This window comes from Pongo pygmaeus, chromosome 15 (assembly GCF_028885625.2).
Source record: "Pongo pygmaeus isolate AG05252 chromosome 15, NHGRI_mPonPyg2-v2.0_pri, whole genome shotgun sequence".
NCBI classification, from domain to species: domain Eukaryota; kingdom Metazoa; phylum Chordata; class Mammalia; order Primates; family Hominidae; genus Pongo; species Pongo pygmaeus.
In genome coordinates, this window is record NC_072388.2 from 58,571,926 (window position 1) to 58,599,299 (window position 27,374).

A 27,374-nucleotide genomic window follows, 5' to 3' on the forward strand; every position below is an offset into this window, starting at 1 on the left:
ATTATCTTTGAAAGTGTTTTTACATTGATTTTCTCTTCCTGTATCCGCATCTCACTTAACAACATCACTATCCACTGACATGTCTGAGCCGGAAACTTAAATAATTCTTAAGTCTTCTTCATCTCCAAGTTCTAATCACTGTATTTCCCAATCCCTCTTGCTCTCCACTGCCACAGTTTCGGCTTCACTGTGTCTCACTGTGGAAGTCTCTTCAACCTCCCATGCCTCACCATATTCTACTCCTACCTTCCACATTGCTAGAGTGCTTCATAAACACAAATCTGAGCGGGCTTTTATATCACCAAAAATACCAAATTACTCTCTATTGTTAACAGAGAATAAAATCTAAAGTTCCTACTATGGCCTGTTCACCAATCCATTCTCAGCTACCCCTTCCCCAGGAAAATCTTGTCATGCATAGAACTACTACTTGTCCATATCTGATTATGCCAGCTTTACAAGTCTATTCCTTTGGACCCACTGAACCCTTTCCCTAGAAGACTCTCTCAAACCTCTACCACACTTTTCCGGCATATGACATCGTTCAAGGCCCAGAAAAAGAAGCTATTTAGGCAGCTGCCATGGACAATTCTACATAGAACATGCTAGAGGAGAAAAAAAAATATCCTAAATTCCAGCATCATACATATCTACACTATAGTAGATTAGGAACAGCAGAAGCTTGAACTCTAAACATACAGTTGATGAAGGCTCTGTATTTAAAAATCTGAGCTTGGAACAATTGCATAAAAATAGTAATAACAACCGTGATGTCTGTAAGCAGCCAGCCAGGGGTAGGTGGATCATTATAGGATGTCAACCAGATAGGAATTGAAGACAAGGTCAACAATGTTACAGAGTGAGGACGATGCAAGAAGAGAACCAGTACCAGAGCTGTGACTTCTTCCTTACCCCACTGGTGCTTTTTTGTGGAAGAAGAAACAGAATGAACTGAGATGATAAATCCTGGCCCATCCGCTGCTTGTGTCCCTCCTCCTTGCTCACCTACAGCAGACATCACTCATTAATCCCGGCATTCTTTCCACAGCACTCTTCTCATCCCAGCACCCATATCTGTGCAGCCACAGCCTATGGATCAGAGTTGATGTATGCACACACGTGTGTGTGTACCACACACATCCACACTCATCTGTCACTTTGTTCCTGAGGTCTCAGTATTCACCTCAGAGTCCCTACCCAGACACCCTTCTGTTCAGTGTTTCTCAATGGTTACCAAGTAAGCATAATGGAAAAAGAAGAGTAAGTGTGTATCCCAAGGGCCTTTGGATGTAGCCCACACCCATGACACAGGGAGTTTATTTAAAGTTTCACATTTTAAAACTATGTGTGCTTTTACTCCTTGATGCATACATTTATTTGTAATAAAACAGTGTTTTGAATGGCTTACTACTGGAGAAAATGGACTTTTTGTAGTCAGGCTCCAAGTGCCCCTTGGTTCGTAGCCAGGTGTCCACATACCTGTTTGAGATGCACAGTCTGTCCAACTCTGACAGCCATATGCACTCTCAGAGAAGCAGCCACTTCGATGAGACTGATTTTGCTTGAGAACCAGGAATAATCTGGAGGCTTACAGACAAATGCAAATGAAGAGCTCTGTACCCCTTCATCACCATTCTAGAAACCTAGTGTCTGAGAGGAAAAACAAAATTCCTAATTGAAAAAGTCAAAATGGGAGAAATAACAGTTTTAAGTGGTGCTGTCCCTCTCTGAATAGCCTTCCCCATGCTTCATCTTGCTAATTTCTCATGCTTTAAAACTCACTTCCAGAACCTTTTCCAGTAAAAAGCTTTTTCTGACTTTCTCTTCTGCTTAGATGCTTGATGTAGATCATGTACATACTTCTATCATATTTCTTCACATAAAATATCATTGTTTCTTTATCTCCTTCATTAGACGATAACTTTCTTAAACCTTTATATCCACAAACATGTAGCATAATAGTATCTGGCAGGTAAGTGTATAACAATGAAAAATAGTCCCCATCTCTTTAGTATTGTTCCCTATAAGCCCTACATTATACAATATTTTTATCTACCAATAGTATTTTAAAGTATGTAATGATTAACCAATGTTTCCATTTGACTAATGAAAGATGTTTTATCTGAGCATGTCCATAAACATAATAAATGGAAAATCCTTTTAAGTGTTAAAATTACTTGTTAATTTAGATTGTTGCTGTTTTGTTTTGCTCATGTGGGCTCATACAAGTTTTAGCTAAAGGTGTAAAACCCCGATATTTAAAATGTGTGTCATTTTATAGTCATTCACAGGACTTAGTGCAAAACAATTATCTGCTTTCTATCATAAAATCATGGAATCCTGACAAAAGGAATACAAAGAACATTTGAAGTGATCAAGTTCGACTTCCCACTTAAAAAATATGCCTCCTTCTAAACCTCCCTGGTAAGTGATCATGAAGTTTCTGCTTGGACCCTTCCAGTGATGGAGAACACCCTGCTTCATGCTACATGCTTTTTGGAATAGCTCTAACACCTGAACCCACAGCCTCTCCTGCATATGAAGAGACTGCAGAGGAAGCTGGCACAGATTGCCCAGCCCAGCAGTCAGGAAGTGGGCCCAGGGCCCGAATTTGTTTACAAATCCCACGTGAAGACTTTTAGCCAGGCCACTCTGCTGGAGACCTGAAATAATTTTTCTCACCAGGCCCAAACCTGCTTCTAAGCCCCACTTCATTACAGCCTCTTTCATCTTAGCAACCACTTTCATCTTTCATCTGAGTAATGGCTCAGATTTTGAAGGCCTAGAGCTGAAGACCATAAAGTCTTCCTCTCCACAAACTAATGAAACATCAATTCACCATTATTATGCCTTTTATCTACAGAAAAGTAGGATCTAACTTGTAATGGTCACCACCTGAATGCAGCATCCCCTTTTTGAAAGCAGAGCATCCAGGTGAACTGCTAGGTGCTAAGAAGGAGGAGTTGTTAATGGCAATTGTGTCAAACTAATCTCAGCACAAACTGCTGCATTTTATTATATAAATTCTCAAGATAATTGAATGCTGTATCAAGGACATTTATCCAATTAATTTTTTAAATGTTAACAGAATTCATTTATCATCAGATAGTTTGAATCATAACTGTCAAGAATTGTTTTATTTTTTAAGTTAGCATGCTAGAGTTTTAAAAGAAATTCAAAGTGATATATGAAGGTTTTTGCTGATTTTTCTTATAACTCATATAAATAGGAGCAAGAATTTACACTGTAATTGATTTAAGATTGGCCATATGAGTCATACATAAAAGATCCAAATCCTGCTTCTAAAGGCTTTGAATAGTCATTGATTCTGTGAACTTTGAAAGTTTTTGAAAATGTGCTATGATCCCAATATGGTATTAAGACTATTTTATGTAACCAAAGAAAAAAATACACCACCAAATTATAAAACTCTGGTACTTATATGCTTGGCTGTCTGCAAGGAATTATAGAGACTATTGGAGACACAACCTCTACCTCAAGGGAATTTCTGCCTAGACAAGGAAATCAAACATTAATTCATTTGATACAGTATGAAGTCCATGTACACAAATCATCATTGATGAAAGGACAGGAAGGACTCCAAATCCTCAGCTATCTATTTCAATAGTCCCCACCCCCCAGGAAGAATATGTGGTTTACTTTCCTGAAAATGCACATTTGTTACCAGCTATAACTTGAACCCCAATATCTCATCCCCCTCATCAACTTAGCAGGACCTTGCTGGAAGACTCCTTTTCTATATGTAGTTTATGGCCTTGGTTGGAAACAATAGAATTATGCAAATTAGTTGTCACCCTTACTTAGATTAACCAAATCATAGTTCAATACCCTGCTATATATTCAATAGGCCATTAGATCATAAAGCTAATCTAAGAAGGTATAGAAAGTATTTATCACAGTACCTGCCTGCCTAGCACTAGGTGCTAAATACATGTCAACTTCTTTCACTATTATCTATTTCCTCTCTTTTCCTTAACTACTCCCTGTTCCCCAAAGTATAGAGTACATTTTAATATTTGAGCATGGTAAAAGAAAAACCAATTAACTCCCTGATATTGCTATCCAAACACTGCATTTGCAAATCTCCAGGCTAGTCATGCAGAAGAGAAAAAGTATATAAATACACCCCTATATCTGAGGGAAAACCCTCAGCTAAATTCTTCTCCATTTAGATAAAGTTAATATGAGTCTTTTGGAAAATCCCCAGACCGAGGAAGGAACATTTCAGCCCACAGGCCTGACTCAGCCCACTGCTTGATTTCATTCAGCTCTGGGTGGGAAAGCTTTGGGTGGCCCTGTACAGAACCCCAAGAATGGCTCCTACTCCTGAGCCCCAGGGGCCTGCTAGAGTCACCCCACTTATAGAAGTTTCTCCTGGTTTAAGGATCTAAGCAATCATAAACATGTGAATTACAATTTGTAAGGGAAGTAAAGCCAAGAACTCCCACTCTCACTCCAGGTTCTAGAATTTAGCCAAGTCTTCTTAACCACTTCTCTTTTCCTCTTCTTTATAAATCCATTCCTTTTTTTACTTTTGCTTCCTCAAAGTGCTTCCCCCTCTCTGTGTACTTCTCTGTTAACTCTCTTTCCTCTTTTCTGAATTCCTCCACTTCCTCTTCCTTTTTGTCTATTTGTGTCCATTCCAGGGGCCAAGCCTCTCCTTTCACCGCCACCTCTTCCCAGCCCCATTGCTCCTCTCTTCACCCTCACTTCTGCTTCTGGTGTCTCTTCGCCTGTCTCTTCAGCTGACACTCATTACTTTCTTCCCTCTTTGCAAAGTAAAGCTGAATTCCATGTCCTGGCTTTGTTGTCTTGCAGGACAGTTCTATTTTTCCTTATGTTATACAGGTGCTCCTCAACTTATAATGGGGTTACATCCTAATAAACCAGTCATAAATTAAAAATATCGTATGTTGAAAACACAATGTATCTCAAACATTATAGCTTAGCCTCATCTATCTTAAACATGCTCAGAACATTTACATTAGTCTGCAGTTAGGAAAAATAATCTAACACAAAGCCTATTTTATAATAAAGTGTGGAAGACCTCATGTAATTTATTGAGTACTGTGCTGAAAGTGAAGACAGAATGGTTGTATGGGTACACGAAGTACAGTTTCTACTGGATGCATATTGCTTTTGCACCATTGTAAAGTTAAAAATCTTAAGCTACTTTAAATTGGGGACCATATACATTTCGAAGACAGAAAGCCAGGGAGTATAATAAAGACAGCATGAGACTCAGGTGTCAGAGATGTGGCTCTGGCCTTGCTCAGAATCTACAAATGTAAAAATGGGGATCACTCAATAAATGACGTCAGTGTTCCATCCATTCTAAACCACTTGAAAGAGGTTAGTGGTTATTATGCAAATAAACAACAATTGATAGAGAATACAACAAAAATAGCAAATATTTATATAGTCCTTACTATGTCTCAAACACTGTTCCAAGCACTTCAAAGAAGCTCACTGAATCCTCAAACCATTACATGGGCACTAAGAATGTGCGAAGGGGGTGGCATCATGGGTAGGTTTTTTTCTCTTGCAAAAGTTTCTTTTATCACTGTTTTTACAATTTTAAAACAAGGCTGTGGAGTTGAGCATTTCTATTTCACTAAGAAAGTTGACTGAATTTTCAGTTTTATTTATATACAGTTGTCTACAGATTCTTTTCCCCCTGCAGTGCAGTGTCATTCATAGAAAAAACAAAAACAAAAAAACTCCAGGCTGTTGTGATCAACCTATGTACCAACTTTCCCTTTTCTAAACAGAAAATAATGCTTCAAAAGATTCATATCGACATGATAATACATGGAGCATATCATTCAATATCTTTCAATAAACATTGTGTGACATTTTCATACAAATGATCACAGTGGAAACATAATCATTACTGTTAGGAAACATAATCATTATGTGTTAAATAATACACTTAAAGGTTGACCTTGATGTCTCCTGTCTGGCAGAATGGCAGAGAATTTCATTTTAACAGATTGTTAAAGACTCCTTTTAGAAACCAATGTTCCTGGGAGTTATTATACCACATAGGGGTTAAATAAGCACAGAGCAGATTACTATACTTAAAAAATAAAAGCAACACAAAGAGCCTTGACAGCACATTTACTTTCAAAACAGGGGATGTCTGGGGCTTATTTCTCTAGAAAGTATATTACTTCTCTTCTTAAAAATATGATTTTTTTTTGTTCCTTAATGTTATTCGTAAGAATAAGCCAATTTGGCCAGGCGTGGTGGCTCACGCCTGTAATCCCAGCACTTTGGGAGGCCAAGGCGGGCAGATCACAAGGTCAAAAGATCGAGACCATCCTTGCCAACATGGTGAAACCCCATCTCTACTAAATATAAAAAATTAGCTGGGTGTGGTGGCAAATGCCTGTAGTCCCAGCTATTTGGGAGGCTGAGGCAAGGGAATCACTTGAATCTGGGAGGTGCAGGTTGCAGTGAGCCAAGATCGTGCCACTGAACTCCAGCCTGGCAACAGAGCAAGACACCGTCTCAAACAAAAAAAAAAAAAAAAAAAAAAAAAGAATAAACCAATTCTTATTTCTGAGAATTGATATGCAAACGTCCAAACTGTAAACAGAAACTGCTTGGTTTTAAAATACTGTACAATTTCTAGAAAGCAATATTAGGCATTTGCTCTTTCCAGACTTTTGGTAAAATAGGAACAGTTCTCTAACACCACGGATTCAATTTTAAAGAAACTCACAGAAGTTCAATTCTGGTAATTCAAACATAACGGGCTGCAATTTACTCTTGTATTATCTACAATAAAAGGTTTGCTAAACAAATTGATAGTATAGTAAGTAGTGGCAACTCCAAATTTTCTACGTATAATGGCACATAGGGGCTACAATCTAGTTGGAGAAGTCAGTTGACTTATTTTGAAGCTGCATTTGCATGAGAAGCACTCTGATTTTACTTTGATGGTATGTTCATATACAAATAAAAGTAAAGCAGACTTTTTAAAATATCATATGCACACTTTACACAAAATTGAGAAAAAATTGATTTTCCACATTGAAGAATACATATTTATTTAGGGTGGCATTAGATGACTGATGGAGATTTTTAGAGGGAGAATTAACATCTTCTCCTAGTCCCACCCCAAGCATTTCCTAATAATAATGGTAAAAGACTGGTGCCTAATCTACTTAAAATACCATTTGGTTCCAAAAACGTTGGCAGTGACTGAAATGTACACAGACTCAGTGAATATAGAAATGATCATGCATCACTTATCTGGGCAATGAAGATTCACATAGACCCATCATTAAGCCCTTCTCAGAGGCTGAGATTAGCTACTGTCTACTGGTAGAGCCATGACTGGAATCCAATATGGAATCTCCAAATCCTCTCTCTTTCTCTCATTTCTCCATAGCCAATCTGGAAAGAGTATGGCTTAGTAATCCTCTGAGAGCCACAAATTCAGTTAGAGTATATTCTTGAAATTAATACAACAAAATTTATGGAATGCAGACCTTTTGCCTGATTTAGACTGCTCTTCCTCATAGTCTGACCGTATTGTTATTTTACTGAATTTATTTATATATTCTTATTATGTATTTGTGTCATCTATCCAACTTCATACTTTGTGTCTGTGTACATATATATAGTAAACGCTCAATAAATATTTGTTGAATAAAGGATGATTGAGTGAGATTTTATTGAACCATAAAACTATTGCCCCTGTGTAAACAGTGAACTCTATGAGAGTATCTGGAATCATTGATTTCTAAGAGTTAGAAAGTTATTTCATTTCCCCATCCATAAAAGGCTTCTGAAAAATTCCAGAATTTGTGGGTGTTTGTACAGATTTTCCAGTGGGGGTCTGTGATCATGAAAAGACTTTTTAAATTACTAATCTAATGTGTCTCCCCTATTATAACCCCTCTGTCACAGACATTATCAATCCAACTCTGCTACATATCTCCAGTAACAAAAAACTCACTACCATATGAGGCAGTCCAGGCTATTTTCATAGCTCTGATGAATACTGAGCTCTAATTCCTCCCTGTAACTTCTGACTGACCACAGCTCCATCCGCCAGAGTCACATAAACATGCCAAGATGCTATGCCACTTGACAACCCTTCATGTATTTTTAGACAGCTGTCATAACCCATCCTATCTTCTTTTAAGCAGTCTGTAAATCCTCAGCTCTTTCAACCAGAGTCAAGATTTCTACTATGACTTCTACCCCGGCATTCAGTGCACCCAGAACTCTGCCCAGACCTGCACATGTTCCAACCCTCCCATCTTAAGGGTTGAAACAAGTATTCGCAGCTCTCTCCTACTTGTTCTGGGCATCTCGAGTTAACGAGACTAACAGTTATCATGTCAGGGACAGCTGCTTCACTCTACTGACTTAAAGTGAACTTGAAGTTAACAAAAAATCTCTGTTTTTTCTCTATTTATGTTGCAGTTCCATCATGCATGGCCCCCCCATTCTATCCACGCAGTTAGTTTGGGGATTCTATTGCAGGGTTTTGCAATTATCCCTATTAAACTTTTACTTTTTTTGTTTCTTTGAGACGGAGTCTTGCTCTGTCGCCCAGGCTGGAGTGCAGAGGTGCTATCTCAGCTCACTGCAACCTCCACCTCCTGGGTTCAAGCCATTCTCCTGCTTCAGCCTCACAAGTAGCTGGGACTACAGGCATGAGCCACCACCTCTGGCTAATTTTTGTATTTTTAGTAGAGACGAGGTTTCCCTATGTTGGCTGGTCTTGAACTCCTGACCTCAGGTGATCTGCCCACCTCGGCCTCCCAAAGTGCAGGATTACAGGCATGAGCCACCACACCCAGCCAAACTTTTACTTTTTAAATGCAATTAATTGTTGCTTTTGGCTGAGGTTCTTAAGGATTCTCAAGTTCTGGTCAACCCAAGGATTCTCAAGTTCTGGTCAACCCAAGTTTTAGCCACCGTCTTCCCCATTCAGATTTATGCTCACTGTAGTTCAGACAGATTTTCATCCAAGCTAATTCCTTATTTAATATGCAACTTTTACTGCACAGATCATAAAATAGATGCTGTGGCTGGGCGCGGTGGCTCACACCTGTAATCCCAGCACTTTGGGAAGCCAAGGCAGGCAGATCACAAGGTCAGAAGATCAAGACCATCATAGGCAACATGGTGAAACCCCATCTCTACTAAAAACACAAAAATTAGCTGGGTGTGGTGGCACCAGCCTGTAATCCCCGCTACTCGGGAGGCTGAGGCATGAGAATCTCTTGAACCCAGGAGGTGAAGGTTGCAGTGAGCCGAGATTGTGCCACTGCACTCCAGCCTGGAGAGAGAGCAAGACTGCGTCTCAAAAAAAAAAAAAAAAAAAAAAAAAAAAAAGATGCTGCACAAGAAAAGCCTAAAATAGGCAACAGAGTGAAATAATTAAGAACATGAACCTTAGATCCAGACTGCCAAGGTTCATCAAATCTGGGTGCTTCACTTACTAGCTATATGATCATAGGCAAGTCACTCAATCTCTCTCTATCTCAGTTTGCTTACTTGTAAAACGGGATAAATAACTATACCTACTTCATTGAGATTAAGGATAGGATTAAATGTAAAGAGCCCACAACACATTGTAAGTGTTATAGAAATGCTTGTTTCATAAGTAACTTAGCTTATGTGTGCATATAAGTACAAATCAGAAATCAGTAAGTACTGTAAATGTGGAAAACATCTCAACAACTAAAAGTAGTACTATATGGTTATTTTCCCTGAAGCCCACATCTAGACCAACATGGCTTAGATTTTGTGCATTTAGCAAACATGAGGCAATATACCTGTCAGACTGTTTTCACTGTACCCTATTAATATGAATACTCAATGAACATCTGAAAAAGGGAACATGTCCTATAAACATTCCTGTGCTGCAGAGAATAGGGATTTTATTATTTATCCCCTTTTATTTTCTGTTTTCTTCCTGTTGTTGAGATTGGTCATTTCCATTGTTTCTCTTCAAATTCACTAACACTTTCTTCTTTCCTCTTCACTCTGCTGTTGAGCCCATCTACTGAGGCTTTTATAAAAATTATCCCGATTATTGTATTTCTTAGTTCTAAAATTTCCACTTAGTTCTTTATAGCTTTTATTTCTTTGGTGAGACTTTCTTTTTCTTTGCTGGGACTTTCTGTTTCTTTGCTGGGGACTCTTTATTTTATTATTTATTTCAAGTGTGTTTGTAATTGTTTGTTGAATAATTTTTGTGATGGCTACATTAAAATCCTTCTCAGATAATTCTACCATCTGTGTTAATTTGGTGTTGATTGTCTTTGGTCATTCAAGTTCATATCATACTGGTTCTTGTAATTTCCCATTAAAATCTGGACATTTTTGGTATTATGTCTTGAGACTATATATATCTTACTTAAATAGAAGTCCAGGTTTTCCACTCAGTCTCATCACTGAGCAGTGATGAAACTCCTGACTCTCCTCTAGGCTTCCTCTAACACCACATTAGCTGGCAGGTGAATTAAGTGCCAAAGCCTTACTAGTGCTGGGTGTCTGTTACATCCTCAGAAAGGTGGAAGTCTAGGCTCCCTCCTTGGCTTTTGTGGTGGGCATGGAGGTGGACCTCAGTTTATTTCATGGTGTTTGGCTGGATAGAGTGATGACTGTCTAAAAGTTTTCTATCCTGCTAGGATGCCATTTTCTGGTCCTTTCACTAGAAACAGCAGGCTTTTTTTGTGGGTGTTTTTTGTCTGTGCCCATTGGCATTTCCTGCTTGTTGGCTTCTCCAGTATCCAGCCTGAGACATAGGATGAAAACAGAAAACCCCAAGAACTCACTGCTGTGTCCTTCCACAGGTCCCATGGTCTCTAGTAAGACTGTCTTCTCTTCATTCACCTTTCAGAGTCCCTTTCTATTTATTTTATTTGTAATGTCCAGGATTTTTAGCTGTATTTAGCAGAAGGGTTAGAGACTCCATCTTTCTAGAGCAATCATGTTTTTATGTAAGACTTTAATCTACTTTAATCTACTGAGTTATAAGACTAGCCTGCAGATTCCCATAAGCCCACAGGGCTAGTTGATTTAGCCCTGTACTGGGGGGTAGCAGGAGCTAGCTTTCACTGTGCTGCCTTCTCTGGTAAGAGAAACAGCCTCTTCCAGACCAACTCCCACACATACCTGGGACAGTTTCCTAGGTTTATTGCCCTTCCACTGAACAGAAGAATCAGAATAGATTCCATCTGCTTGTCCTCCCTCATTCCAGCTGGTCCCCACGGGCACACCTCAGCCCTGTACTCACAGATCACTCATCAGGACATGGGAAACGCAGCAGAACACCACTCCTACCGCCCTCCTCCAAAATGTCTTCTCATGTGGATTACCAAAACTGACTTCTCTCCACCCCCAATACTTCCTTGCTCTCCTGCGCTTCCCCATTGCTATTTGGCTGAGGTCCAGCTGGGCACAGCAAGCATTTTATAGTAAAACATCTAAGGTTGAGGTTCATTCTCAATCTTCATTCTCTTTGGCATCTGACACTACTGACCAGGCTTCCTATTAATAGTACCTTACAGATACAGAGTTATCTGCCATTTCCATGCATCTTCTTGTGTTATCTCATTTTATCTTCACATAACCCTGTAAGATAGCCAGAACAGTATTGTGCTCATGCTATGTCATATATGAAGAAACTGATACATAAAGCAGTCATATGTCTTGCCCACATTGACATGATATTAGGTACCAAAGCCAAGACTAGATAAATCTGATTTCTCAGTCAGGGCTCATTCTGTACCATGTCATCTTGGCTTTTGTGATACTACAATAACAGGAGTACCTATAGTTACATGATTGCCAGGCACTCCACAAGACCTAATACCATATATACCTAACTATAGAATCTGAGGCTCAGGGAGCTTAAAGCTAAAGCTTTAAGCTTTTTTAAATAAGGGGCAAGGAGCATTTGCTCTGTCCCTGGACCTCTGTCCTTTCCATACTACATAATCTCTATGGCTTCTCTTCTAATTTTCTAAATCCATATCAACAATCCTGTTTTCACCTACAAAATCCATTTCTTTATCTACGGTTGCCAAGTAGAAATTTCCATTCAAATGGCTTGTCATCATTTCAAGCCTCATATGACTAAAAGTGAATTCATTATCCTCACTCCTCTAGCCAGTTCCCCCTCCCACCCTCTACAGCATAACATTCTCCCAGCCATAGGGCACAAAACTGTAGCCATTTTTTGATTTATTCCTCCCCTCGTCCCCAGATAATGTCTGTTAGTCACAAAGTCCTGTTGACTGTTCTTGTGAAGCCTCTCATCTTTCTTCCCATGTACCTCCCTCTTTATTCCCATGGTTACTTATTAAAGGCCCTGAAATTGATGTTACTGGGTTGGCTTTCTTCCAGCAAAACTCGCAGGTTTTAGGATTATCCTCATTGAATTCATCTTCTATTCTACTGTCAGACTAATCTTCCTTAACATAGTTCTGTGATATTACTTCCCTTACATATAAGCCTGCAAAGATCCCAGAATCCATAGAAAAGGAGACTGGAGTTCTGAGTAGCCCTCGAGCCCTCCAGAATCTTCCTTCTCCTCATCTGGATAAGCTATGAAACTAGGCTCATCATTGCTCACTTCCTTGTCATCATCCTTTCTGCTCACTTCTGCCCCCTTCCAATTCTATCCATCCTTCAAGAGACCAGGTACATTGGAACCCATACAGTCATGAAATTCGTGTCACACATATAGCTTGTACCATCCATCCAAGCAACAAGCTGCATGCTGACCTGAGTTATTCATCTTTGCTTTGTGGGAGTTGGCCATATCTCCCAACTGGATGGTAATATGCCCAGGAGGAAATGGGGAAAGGGTATATGGCTCATGCTCCTCTATTCCCCACATCTCCTACAAAATGCCAAGCATGAGCAAGAAAGCCAATAAATCAGTGTTTCTTATAGCTTTAACACGCACCTGGTAGGCTTGCCTCCCTAGGATGAGGTCTGTGGTCACTCCATGTGATGTTGGAGCAGGTAGTTTACAGACCATATTTTGAGAAGCCCTGATTTTTTCAGAGTGAGTTGAAAAATTCATGCCAAAGGCAGACATGACATTGTTTTCTATTCCTTTGCTTGTCAACTAGATCAGGAATCATTCAAATACACATAATTTTCTGTTGTTCAAGAGTAGTTCCTTTTTTAAAAAACAAAAAAAAGCCAAAGATTTGCTATGCATAAAACAAAATTCTAGGATTTTTGGAGAATGTGAGAGTCAACAAATTTTCCAAACTCAGAAAGCAAGAATTTGGTCTATAACAGATTTTACAAAAAATCTCATGCAATAGATGAATTAGAAAAGGCATCTGGGGATTGGACACAGAAATTAGAATGGAGAATTCTTCCAGCTAAAAATTTAATTCATTAAGCAACCCAGGAAACATGGTTTTCCAATGAATAATCTGCCATAAATATACAGATAGTGAGGCAGAGAAAGAAGGAAAGGATCATATGATGCTTTTAGCATTACAAAATTATTTAATGAATTTCCAAAACATTTTAGAATATGTTGAATATTTATGAAACTAGATTCCGGAAAAAATGAAGAAGACAGTTCAGCAAAAAGAATAAAAGAGATACTTGCAGATAACATATTTTATATTTATGTTAATAATCCAAAACTGGATAAAATTATATAGTTCTTAAGAAGCAAATATGTCACATTATGGAGTTTTCTTGACAAGGGAGAACTAGAGGAGGATTTTTAAAAGGCCACAAGTCTGTGAAGAGCACATTTTAAGTAGTCAATTTGGGCTAACTATGGTTTTTGCGACAGAGGCAGTTTCCAGTTTCATTAGTATGTGGTTCATTTTTGAGAAATATGGAACAATTTTAAAATAATGATATGGCCTGACTGTGTCCCCACCCAAATCTCATCTTGAATTCCCACGTGTTGTGGGATGGACCCAGTGGGAGGTAATTGAATCATGGGGCAGGTCTTTCCCGTGCTGTTCTCGTGATAGCAGTTAAGTCCCATGAGATCTGATGGTATTATAAAGGGGAGTTTCCCTGCCCAATCTCTCTCTTTGCCTACTGCCATCCATGTAAGACATGACTTGCTCCTCCTTGCTTTCCACCATGATTGTGAGGCCTCTCCAGCCATATGGAACTGTAAGTCCATTAAACCTCTTTCTTTTGTAAATTGCCCAGTCTCAGGTATGTCTTTATCAGCAGTGTGAAAGCTGACTAATATAGTAAATTCATACCAGTAGAGTGGGGTACTGCTGAAAAGATACTGGAAAACGTGAAAAGATACTGAAAAGACACAACTTTGGAAGTGGGTAACAGGCAGAGGTTGGAACAGTCTGGAGGACTCAGAAGAAGACAGAAAAATTTGGGAAAGTTTGGAACTTCCTAGAGACTTGTTAAACGGCTTTGACTAAAAGCCTGATAGCAATATGGACAATAAGGTCCAGAATGAGGTGGTCTCAGATGGAAATGAGGAACTTGTTGGGAACTGGATCAAAGGTAACTCTTGTTATGCTTTAGCAAAGAGACTGGCAACATTTTGCCCTTGCCCTAGAGATCTGTGGAATTTCGAACTTGAGAGAGATGATTTAGGGAATCTGGCAGAAGAAACTTCTAAGCAGCAAAGCATTCAAGGTGTGACTAGCGTGCTGTTAAAGGCAGTCAGTTTTATAAGGGAAACAGCATAAAAGGTAGGAAAATTTGTAGCCTAACAATGTGATAGAAAACCCAATTTTCTGAGGACAAATTCAAGTGAGCAGCAGAGATTTGCATAAGTAACCAGGAGCCAAAGGTGAATCCCCAAGACAAAGGGGAAAATGTCTCCAGGGCATATCAGAGGTCTTCACAGTAGCCCCTCCCATCACAGGCCCCAAGGCCTAGGAGAAAATTATTTCATGGGTGAGTCCAGGGTCCCGTGCTGTATGCAGCCTAGGGACTTGGTGACCTGCTTCTCAGCCACTCCAGCCATGGCTGAAAGGGGACAACAAGCTGAAGCTCTGGCTTCAGAGGGTGCAAGTCCCAAGCCTTGGCAGCTTCCATGTGGTATTGAGCCTTCAAGTTCACAGAAATCAAGAATTGAGGTTTGGGAACCTCCGCCTAGATTTCAGAGGATGTATGCAAGCATCTGGATGTCCAGGGAGAAGTTTGTTGCAGGGGTGGGGCTCTCAGGGAGAACCTCTGCTAGGGCAGTGCAAAAGAGAAATGTAAGGTCAGCCCCACACAGGCTCCCTACTGGGGTACCACATGGTGGAGCTATGAGAAGAGGGCCACTGTCCTTCAGACCCCAGAACAGTAGATCCATCGACAGCTTGCACCATGTGCCTGGAAAAGCCACAGGCACTCAATGCCAGCCTATGAAAGGAGCCAAGAGGGAGACTGTACCCTGAAAAGCCACAGGGGCAGAGCTTCCCAAGACCACAGGAATCCACCTCCTGCATCAGTGTGACCTGGATGCCCAAGATCATGGGAACCCACCTCCTACATCAGTGAGACATGGAGTCAAAGGAGATAATTTTGAAGCTTTAAGATTTGACTGCCCTTCTGGATTTCAGACATGCATGGGGACTGTAGCCCCTTTGTTTTGGCAAATTTCTCCCATTTAGAATGGCTGTATTTACCCAATGCCTGTACCCCCACTGTATCTAGGAAGTAACTAAGTTGCTTTTGATTTTACAGGCTCATAGGCAGAAGAGACTTGCCTTGTCTCAGATGAGACATTGGACTATAAAATTTTGAGTTAATACTGAAATGAGTTAAGACTTTGAGGGACTGCCGGGAAGGCATGATTGGTTTTGAAATGTAAGGACATGAGATTTGGGAGGGTCCAGGGGCAGAATGATATGGTTTGGCTCTGTCCCCACCCAAATCTCATCTTGAATTCCCACGTGTTGTGGGAGGAACCTAGCGGAAGGTAAGTGAATCATGGGGCAGGTCTTTCCCATGCTGTTCTCATGATAGTGAATAAGTCTCACAAGATCTGATGGTAGTATAAGGGGGATTTTCCCTGCCCAATCTCTCTCTTTGCCTGCTGCCATCCATGTAAGACATGACTTGCTCCTCCTTGCCTTCTGCCATGATTCTGAGGCCTCTCCAACCATATGAACTGTAAGTTGATTAAACCTTTTTCTTTGTAAATTGCCCAGTCTCGGGTATCTCTTTATCAGCAGTGTGAAAATGGACTAATACAAGTAATAATGTAACAATAACAATGTCAAGTTAGGGTCACTGTTGTCTTTTATGAGGATATAAACATCTTAGTGTAACTAATGACTTCCTTTCTGCTTTTCCCCCATTAAAATGGCAACCTGGTTTTTGCTTGAACATCACTAACTGGGAGAGAATCTGTCTTTTCTGATCAGTTCTAATTATTAGAACATTTTCGTTCATTCAGAAGAAATCTACTTCTCCAAATCACTAGTCCTAATTTTGCTCTGTGAAATCAGCTGGGTCAAGTCTTCTTCCTTTGCTTCATGAAAGTTCTTCTAGTATTTAACATTCAGATCTTCATTCTTTTCTTTTGGATAAAAATTCTTAATTTCTTTATCTCTCAAATGGCATGTTTTCCAAAAGCCTCCCAATTGCCCTGCTCTCACCGTATTATAGCTCATCAACGTCTCTCAAAACATGGCACCTACCCTTTAGTATGAGACTCCAAATTTGGCCTGCCTAGAACAGAATCTAGGGGAGCTATTACCTCATATAATGTGCACCTGAGACTTTCTATTAATACTATCTGAAATTACATAAGATATTTTAGTAATTTCACCATACCACTAGCTCATATTTAGCTAATTACAAAATTCCCAACCCCCACCATGAACTATTTTAAGTTGCATCTCCTACGTTCTATACATATTAAATAGGATTTTCAGAACTTATAGTCAAGATTTTACATTTATAATGTTACAGGCCACTGTTCTTCCCTCCCCCTAAAAGCCCCTAGACAGAATCCTAGGCCATTATGTCCTTTCCTAAAGATATCCATTAGCATCTGGTTTACTGTAACTCCCAGGATCTGTCATGGTTCATTGTGATGTCAGTAATCATGTAGGTGACTGTTTCACTCCTATTTTCACCTTTCTTCTGGACTCCTCCAATGACCTTGTCATCCACTCCATCTCAGTTTTCCACTCCTTCTCAATAATAGTAACCCTCCTACTATCTACCTCAAACACCCCAGCTACCAAATCATCATCTCTTATCCTTTTATCTCCCTTACTCTAGTACCATTACTCCAGCAACCCTGCCAGCATATACAATCCACTGCTTATGTCATCTTTGTACTATGCTTCATTCCTCCTCAGCAGATTCCATGACCAAGCATCTATATACTGCCTTGCATATATCCTCAAATCCATTGCCCATCTGTTCCTACTGGGATCACTGGAAAACAAAAACCAATCCAACTAATCCTGCACTCTAAACCAAAAACAAGATAACATATACAGTGATTGGTCTCACTTTAAGCTCTAAGTGAGCCCCAAGGGCTACTCAGTATTCTCTCAGTTTGCCCTAGTCCTTTCACTCTCTCATTTTCCTAAACCTTCTCCCCTCTTCTCAAACTTCCAACAATTCCACTCCTGCCTTCACTCTGTTGACCCTGCTTCCTATTTCATTGATAAAATAGAAGCAGTTAATGGAAAACTTCCACCTGTTCTCAGCCCCATATCCACTCACTCCCTGCACGTGTGCCCTCTCCTCTGTCTTTCCTCCATTATATCCATGAACTGTCCTCACCTTTATCCAATATCAGCCCTTCTCTGTGTGCTGGATCCATCCCTGCTTACTCATTCAGAGATACAGTTTCAGGAAATGCCCCCACCTCCCGCAACACCAATCTTTCCCTGACTACTGCATCATTTACATCATCTTGCAAATATGCCTTAATATTCCCCATAGTAAAAAAAATACTTTCCCTTCTTTTCATCTCAATCTCCATATAGTTACCTCTTTTTCAGTTTTCTTTATAACAAAACTCCCCCAAAGAGTCATGTCTACAAATACCATCTCTTATTTTCTCCCTTCTCATTTGCTCTAAAACCATTTCAACCGAGATGTTTTTCCTGGCACTTCGAATGATTTCCTCACTGTCAAATCCAGTGGCTGACTCTCAGTCTCTATCTTAACCACAAGTAGCATGAAGCATTTGACAGAATCAATCATTCTATTCCTCTTGACATATATTTATCTTTTCTTCTGGAGTCTCTTTCAGTTTTCCTACTTCGTTGCCCACTTTTACTCAGTTTTCTTTGAAAGACCTCTGAATATTTGAGTGACCCAGGACTGCTTGACCTCATCACTGTCAACACTCACTCCCTTGGTGATCCCATCTCTACACCAACAACTCCCAATGTATACATGCAGATCAGATCACTCCCCAGCCCCACTCTACACTGCTTATTTGACATCTCCACTTGGACACCAAACAGACATTCAAAAATTAACATTTGTGAAACCAAACTCCTGGTTTTTCCCTAAAACTTGTTCTTCCTAAAGTCTTCCCAACCCCAGCTAATAACAACTCCATTCTTGTGTTTACTCAGGACAAAAATCATGGCATGTCCCTTGTGTTCTTTCTAACACATTATATACATTCAGAATATATCTAGAATCCAACCACTTTTCACCTCTTCCAATGCTGTTACTCTGGTGCAAGCCACCATGATTTCTTTCTCAGATTATTGCAATGGCCTACTAGTAGGTCTTTCTTGCTCCACACCAACCACCACCACCCCCATGTTAGATTCTCAACGCAGTGACTAGAGTGAGTCATTAAACTTAAAACTGAACTCTAAATATGTTCCTTCTCTATTTAACACCTCTCCCATTCCTGTGGCTCTCATCACACTCAGAGTAATATTTAAAGCTGTTAAAAGGGCCTATAGGACCTAATCTATCCACTGCTCTCTACCGCTGACCCTTTGCTCATCCTCTATCATTCTCCCCTTGCTTACTCCATCTCACTGCTCTTCCTGTGGTTCCTTCAATGTGCTAGGCACACTCTGACCCAGGGCCTTTGCAAAGGATATTCCCTCTGCCCAAAACGTTCTTCTCTCAGACATCTGCAAGACTGTTCTGTCACTGCCTTCAAGTCTCTGCTTTAAAGATACCTTATTAAAGAGGTCTTCTTTGACTATCCCTCTCATTCCCACTATTCTGTTTTGACCTTTTTCATAACACTTATCATCCCTTGATATAGATGTTCTGGTTTCTGTTGCCCTTCCTTACTCTCTCCCCTTGCCCCCACCAAGAAAAAAAAAAAGTATACTTTATGGTGAGAGGCTTTTCTCTCTCCTTTTCTGTACTACAATCCTCAGTGCTTAGACAAAGCCTGACATATAGCAAGAGTTCAATAAATAGTAGTATAATCATAAGTAATGCTCTCTTGCTGAAACTAATTACAATGGTTACCTCTGGAGAGGGGCAATGGATTGTTGAAAGGTAAGGTGTGAAGACTTCCTTTTCTCTGCTCACCCTTTTAGATTTTAATACCATGTGTATGTATTTTCTACCCACCGCCAATTTTTAAATTGGGACAAAAATAATTTTAATAAACAGATTTATCTTGTTGCTTTTGAATAAACATTAAAATCAAAATTCTTTTTCATCACAATGCTACCCGGTAGCATATCAGCCACCCTTTGAAATTTTGTGCAGTTTATAAATTAAAGAGCATGCTTTCTATATCTTTATGTAAGTTGAGCGTTTTATAGAGTTCCTAGACATAGGAAGGGCTACACACATGTTGGTAATTCAAAATCTGAAAAAGAGGGAAATAATGTTGTACAGGCATTATTTTTTAGTGAACCAGAGGGAATTTCTGAACAATACATTCATTCTTTTCTAAGGGTCTATGAATATTTAGCATAATAACACATTCTTAGATTCTACCAGCAGTCAGTGTCAAATATATTGGTTTATAAGTTTTAAGAATCCGTATTTTCCCCTTTTTGAAAATCACTTATCAATTTCAGCTTTTCTAGCCCTAGTCTTATTCTCCAAAGATACTGGGAATGAATTTAAAGCTGCTCAGCACACTCATTCAATTCCATGACATGTAAAGTAGTTGGATGTGAAGAACCGATCTCATCAAAGTAGTAACACAATATTTTACCTTCTGTTTACTTATCCTGGGATTCCAGTACCTCTTTCTGTATGTTTCAATTTTCCAACTTAAGAATCACTGTCCATTTTAAATTAGGGAGCTCAAATAAGAATTGAGAAGCCTTTCCCTCCCTTTTCTCATACCCTATCACTACAGCATCTTCCAAACAGTGGGCCTCTCTGGCTCACACTCTTCTCACTGTTCTCTTTGCCCTCAAATATTATTTAACCAAACAAACTGGTTGTCTTTCATTTTTGGACCATGTTCTTTACAATGACTTTAGCGCAGAGCATTCCTATGTAGATACATTTGTCTCTTGAAATGTCTTTTATTTTCACTGCCCTCTAAATTTTCCAGCATCGTTTTCAAAACTCCCTTAGTCACCACTGAAATAAGCTAATTGTTGAATAAAATCACAACTAACTAATCCAAAGATCTTGATGTAACATTTAGCCAGTTATTTCTTTGAAGATGCAGAGAATGAGATAGATGATAGAAATAAAGGGAGAGAAAGATTTTGTTTTTCACAGCTAGACAAAAAGACAGATTTTGTCTTTCACAGTCCGAGCAAGCTGTGCTCATATTTACTTATCCTGTGTTGATCTCAGAAAACTAACTCACACCCTTGTGCCCATGGGGTTAGATTATTATAATTCCCTTCTAGTCAAGCTTCCAGCAATAACTTGGGAATGAAGAAAGTGAAAAATAACACAAAAGGAACTATTTGGCTAAATTAAATACTATGAATCAGAAAGGTGCACATGTTTTAGGAAGTCATGACCGACCTGTGTTTAGCACAGATCCTTACACAAAGGAGGCATTTAACATTAGTCTACTAAGTTGAATTGAACCGCAATGGTTTCTCACTTTACAAAAGATAATAAAAGCTTTCTGTAATCCTTGCAATCCATGCTCCCAGGGATAGACAATAAAATGGGCAAGATAACCAACAACGCTTCTCTCAACCCTCAGAATCAGAAGTAAAAAAGAGATGGAGAGAGGAGAGCCTATGAGCAGGGCAATGAGCAGGGTGGTTTTCTTGGAACAGTAAGTTCATGAAGGGAAAGTTAAGCTGAAAGCCTTTATAATATTTATCAATGCATTTTAAAAGTATGTAAGCATCTCTAAATTTTAATTTAACCTAATTTGAATTCCCTATATTAAAGAACATATATTGTACTTACTTCCAGAAATGGTATTGATTGTATCCAGAGGATATGCCCAGAGAAATAAATTGCATTAGTTTTCCAAACTCTTTTATTCATCTTATATGTTTCTTTAAAGATAGTAACAGCAAAGTGTAATGTTCCTTACCATTTCAATAGAACTGTAGCTTTCTCAAAAGAAAGAAGATTGAAATTTATACCTTCTGAAGGGGATTACCTGGAAATGACTCCAAATAAAAAATGTCTACACATCCGTCAAACACATCCAAAAGTGAAGACAGTTAATCTAGCCTCCAAATGGAATTTAGAAGATGACTGGTAATGTGTTATAGTTCTTTAGATTTGTTATATTAAATAGAATAAACACAAGTTACATAAAACCTTCTGAAAGTTATTTAAATCATGATAGACTGAGAATAGTGTTTCCAATACAGCATCACATTTAGCATTTGAAAAATGCGGACATATAAACAACGTGGTCCATGTAAAGTAAATTGGAAAATGCTTTTTGTAATTATCTTGAAATTTAAGTCAAATTATCTATAAATTGACATCACTGCAGCAGATCATATTGGACTGATTTTTCCTGACCATTCTCCATCATGTTCTTGATTTTGCTTTCCATACATTAAGCAGTCAATGAGTTAATTTCCAAAGCAGGCAATGAGTTAACTTCTATTTCATTTTGTTCAGATGTTCTATTTAAAATTCTTTCTTTAAACAAAGGACCATTCTTTTTTCCTTTTGTTATTGTATGCTCCTTTTGAATAGTTTCCGGGAATAAAATAAACTGATCATGAAAAAACAAAACAGTTGCTCTTAACATTCTTTGTATAAAGTTATTAGATGATGGCACTTTTATTATTAACAACGCTAACATGTTGTAGCCTACCTACGGTGTATTAAATGTTCCTGGCAAAACACACATAATTTCACACGTCCATTATCAATTTAGACACGAAGTTGTAACTTTAGAAGACAGTGTTATTTTGATGAGACTATTTCCACGCCACAAAAGGGACAGAAGCAATGAGAATACCTGAAAATAGACGATTGATGGAGTTTTATGGTGCAGTTTTAATGATGTTTAAACATATATTCATTCCAGGACACTGCTGAGAAATATTTTTGGAAATGTTCCTGGGAGAATTTTAATTACCATCAATGTATAAAAATAAATAACAGAATATCTGTCCAGATGGCATGATTGGTGATGTTTTTCAGAAAAACAGTTATTAAAACATCAATATCTGTCTTATATTTCCATCTAAAAAAGAAACAAAATCTGTTTAGAGTGCATCACACTCTAAGTCTAAGTTACTTCTTAGTTTGAGTCCCAAAAAGCACCACTCTTTTAAAAAAATAAAGCACTCTTCTGCCATGTGGGGACACAGTGAAAAGATAGCTGTGTGTGGACCAGGAAGCAGACCCTCACCAGACACCAAATCCACCTTGATCTTAGATTTCTCAGCTTCTAGCACTGTGAGAAAATAAATTTCTGTTTATAAGCCAAAAAAAAAGTAAGTTAAGAAACACAGTGTAAAATAGTGTGCTTAATAGGCATCTCTGATACAATTGAGGGCTCACCTGCTAACTTTGCTTATAGCAATAGAACTGCCAAAATAACAGACCAGGAAGCTGGACAAGATTTCTTTGGAATTTTAAGATCTAGTTATTTATTTATACAGCATTTCTGGCATTTGAGTCTCTTATAGCAGCACATCCAGTCTACTTAATAACAAACATAGAGATTTAAGACATTAACCAATCAACAACTATATCAGAAATTCCTTCAAGCCACAATCATAAACTAAAAAATTTCTATATAAATATGCAAAATATGTGTTCCTTCCATCTTTCTTCATTCTTCTCCCATCCAAACGTAGTATCATGTTTGATTTTACTACTATATTTGTTGCCTAGGATAGAAAACCCCAAACACATTCAACAAAGCAAGGTATTTCTATAATAATACTACTAAAAATGCAAAATGCATTGTTATTTACTACAGCCACCTTTCTGTAACAATGCACTGTACATTTTGAAATTGCTAAAAGAGTAAATTTTAAATGCTTTTACCACAAAAAGAAGTACATGAGATGATGGATTTTTTAGCTAATCATTTGACAATGCAAACATGTATCAAAACATCACACTGTACCCCACAAATATATATTCTAAGCATTTCCTATATAATAACTTTTGTGGATATGTTACTGAACATGGGGCACTTAGCTTCCTTTTTCTAGTTCACATAATCTTGGTGGCACTAATAGGAGGTGGGTAGTGTTTCATAAAGAAACAATTTACTTTGATTACAGTGGATAAAGATTCCGAACTATGAGCAGTCTATCCCCAACAAAGAATGGTAAAGACAAAAACTACCTTCCTTTGTCTACTATCATTTGCCATCTTCTTTTGCAATTATAAAGAGTTTTGTTTTCACTTGGATGCAGAAGTTGAAAGAGAGACTGAGCAGCCATTCTTAGATTTAAATCCTCCCCCACCCCTAGGGATATAATAATTAATATATAACCATTGGCGTTTGGCGTTGGAGCTTTTGAGTACTTTCCTTTCTTTCTTTTTCTTTTTTCTTATATAGGGTCTCCACTTTTTCTCTTCCTTTCAGGATATTGACAATTTTTATTCAACGCATTCTTCAAACCTCTTTTCCCCAGCTCAGATCTTCTGTACCAGGGCAGTTAATTACGATTACCTTAGGCATTCCACATAACCCTTAAGAGAAGCTTACGAAAAGGGGTTTCTTTAAATCAACCACCAAGAGCACACACACCCGTCCCACTCCCCTTCCCCTCCTCTGGGAGCACCCACCACCCCAGGCCTTCTAGCTCTACATTGCCAAAACTACACAACTCCCACTCCACCATAGCAAAGCTTTCTCAGGAAAGAGCACCACAGAGCATCCCCTTTCCCCTCCCTGGAAACAGCGTTAACCAGGCCAGCAGCCTCAGAGCGCACTTCCTGGATCCTTTGACCAGGATGCGCCAGGGGCCTGGGCTCCCGCTGGACACTGGCGCGCTCAGACTTTGAATAGGGGCGTCAGGCGAAGAAAGGCCAAACCCAGGGCAATTTCCGGGGGAGGAGGGTGGCTCAGACTGCTGGTAAACTGTACCACGTCCACTCACCACCACCCAAGCCCTCCAACCCACAGCCAGGCCCGCCGAACTTAGGACTTCCAAGTTTCAATGCTCCCTGTAAGGTGGGGCCATCCGGGCAGCGGCGAAATACAGGTTTTGGGCGGGGGCAGCCACAGCACCCAACCGTCTTGCAAAGCTGTGCCTCCCGAATTAGGGACAAACTCCCTGGGATTTGTTTTCTGCGGGAGAAAAGGCGGAGGGATGTGGGGGGAGTAGGCTGTGGCGGGAGTAGGGTGTGGTGGCGATTCGTGGAGAGCAAGGGTAAGGGGCAGTTACGGCCACATCTCTGCCCTGGACAGAGCCGGGTCCAGGGGCCGCGGGCCTGCCCGCCGCTAGGTTGTCAGCATCTCCTGCACCCGGCGCGCACACTGCGCGCAAACACGCCCCCCAAAATCCCCACAACCTGTCAAACGGGCCCTACAGCTCGAAGCCCCCTGGCAGGAGGGAGAAACTTGTACCCAGACTCGCCAGCAGCTAGAATGCTGCGGTTTGCCGATGAGAACAATTTTTAAAGCGGAAATAATCATGATAATGAAATAAAAGGATCAAAAGCATCTTGACTTGTTCTGAGCCTTTGGGAAAAATAAAATTGTTGTTTTCTACCAGCCCGCGAATATTCCCAGTCGCCCGTGGCGACGCGGGGGTGGGGTTGGCGCTCAAGGCAGAAAGCGCGAGGCAGGTGCCCAGGAGAGCCGCGCAGAAGGGGACTGACTGGGGGGCCCGGGTCCCCGACGCCATTTGAGGGGCAGCGGCGCCCGCCTTACCTGTGGATGCAGTTTCCATGGCAACGGGCGACTGCCGGGCGGAGCCCGAGCCGGCTTCCCGCGACGCTGCTTCCCGGGCCCTGGCGCCCAACCCCGGGCTGGGCTCCCCAGCCTGCGGCGCCCGCGTGGCCCCTTTCGGCGTCACCGCTTCGTCCTCCCCCTCCCCCCGGTCCCTGAGCCACTGGGACCCGGGGCCGGCCAGCGGCAGCAGCTCGTCCTGCGGATCCCCCGGCGCGGCCATGGCTGGCGGTCCCCCGGCGCGGCGACGGCGGCTTGGCTGGGCCGAGGCTCGGTGGCTGCGCGGGCGCTCCCTGCTGCTGTCCCCGGAGGGACTCGGCGCTCGGGGAGGCTGCGGTGTCTCAGCGTCGCCGCCGCCTCTGCTGCAACTCCGCCGAGCCGCTGCCTGCCGCTCTTCCCGCTTCAGCTCCTCCTTCTCCCCCCTCCTCTTCCTCCGGCCCCGCCGCGGCCGCTGCCTGCGCTCCTCCTCCTACTCCCCTCGCTGCTGCCGCCGCTGCTTCGCTACTCCCAAGCCTGTTATTACGCAGGTGAAAATGGCCTGCTTGGTCCAGGTCCTCCTGGGCACGTCAGCCCCCAACCTGCAAATGGCAGGCCCCGGTTAGGGGATGTGCCAAATCCACTCGAATCTTCCTCTCGTTTGGGGAGGAATAAAAAGGAAGAACCAGCAAGTAGAAGCAGCCACCAGCAGCGTCGCCTTCCCAACTCAGAAAGTTAAGCCCCGACTGGTGTCCTAGGTCCCGAGGCAAAGAGGGAAAGTTAGAGAACTCAGGGCCGCAGTTCTGAGAGTGACCAGTATGAGTTGTGGAGGGGACACAGGTCTGAACGGGGAAGGGGTGGAGATGGGTTCTGATGGCAGATGGAGACAGGGAAGCTGCAACCCCGAGGTTAAATCCTGCGTTTCCAGAATGGGCCTGAAAATAGTGGAGTAAAGAAATGAGTTATCAGGACAGCCTCCAAAAAAAGCTTAACAGGTCTCACCCTGACCAGCCCTGAGGGCAAACAGGATATCAATAGGCAAGGACAAAAGCTGTACGTTTGCTTTCAGAAACACTGAGCCAAGGCCATCCTAATCATAAGCTGTCTGTGCAGTCTGTTGTATTTCAGAAGTTGGACATTCCATGAAGCTTGCATCTTTTTCTTTACAGTTCACTGTGATAAAATGGAAGATAGTCAGCAAATAAACCCAAACTCAGAGGAGGAAAGTGACTTGCCTTATCATGTGTTATGCCCATACGAAGACCCATCTTTTCAAATGTCTTGTGTTTTATTGGTTCCCAAGTTGTTTATATAATAAAATAATGTGCCTTTAAAAACTAAGATTCACCACAACACACAGGGTGAAGGAATAGGTTTTTCCGCTGTTTCTTCTCTAGGAAAGGTGGGCGCAGACGGTACAGCACACACTGTGAGACTGTGGGACTCTAGGCCACCATGCGCATCTTGAGGATTTCATACCTGTCCATTGGTATATTCAAAGGCCAACTTCAGGACCATTCAGGTGCTCTTTAATAATGCTAAAATGAAAAAGCCCAGAGTCTGCCTAGTCTTTTGTTCTGCTAGTGCACTAATGTTCAAAAGATGACAATAAATTAGAGAAAAATCATTCACTAAACAATAAATATGGCCTCCTAAAGCCAGATAGATATCCCCGGAAATCTGATGGTCACCAAAATTTTACATTTTTGATATACTCAAAATTATGTCTCGTGATGGAAATATTCACTATCTAGATTGTGGTTATAGCTTCACAGGTGCAAACATATGTCAAAACTTATTGTTTACTGTAAATATGAACAATTTAATGTGTTGTCAGTTATACCTCAATAAATCTATAAAAATAATCTCATCCAAAAACAACAAAATAATTGGTTATCATGAATCAGAATGATTTTTAAATATCTTTCCATGGGAAAACAAGAGCGTATTTAAAAAACCGTTAAGTTGAAAAGCTTATTCCACCGCTGTCTTTCCATGGAGCTTAATCCTGTCTTGTAATTAGAGGGCACTTGTAAGCTTTTTTCAGATCTATTACTTAGTATTCCCTAAAGCATCAGAAATATTAGATGGGAATTTCTCATGGTTTTATTACTGATAAGAAGACAAGAACATAGACAATTCTAGTGATATAACCTTAAAGTGGTTATTG

The 27,374-nt window shown here is 40.5% G+C and overlaps 1 protein-coding gene across 1 annotated transcript in view; it reads right to left on the reverse strand.

Moving 5' to 3' along the window:
* Positions 1 to 26,421, reverse strand: part of RTN1 (reticulon 1) — a 280,203-nt gene extending 253,782 nt beyond the window's left edge. Inside the window, exon 1 of the mRNA XM_054447579.2 lies at positions 25,211 to 26,421. Within this exon, the coding sequence (XP_054303554.2) occupies positions 25,211 to 25,451 (241 nt within the window). The 5' untranslated portion in view covers positions 25,452 to 26,421. The remainder of the gene's footprint in view (positions 1 to 25,210) is intronic.
* Between the last annotated feature and the right edge of the window lie 953 nt (positions 26,422 to 27,374).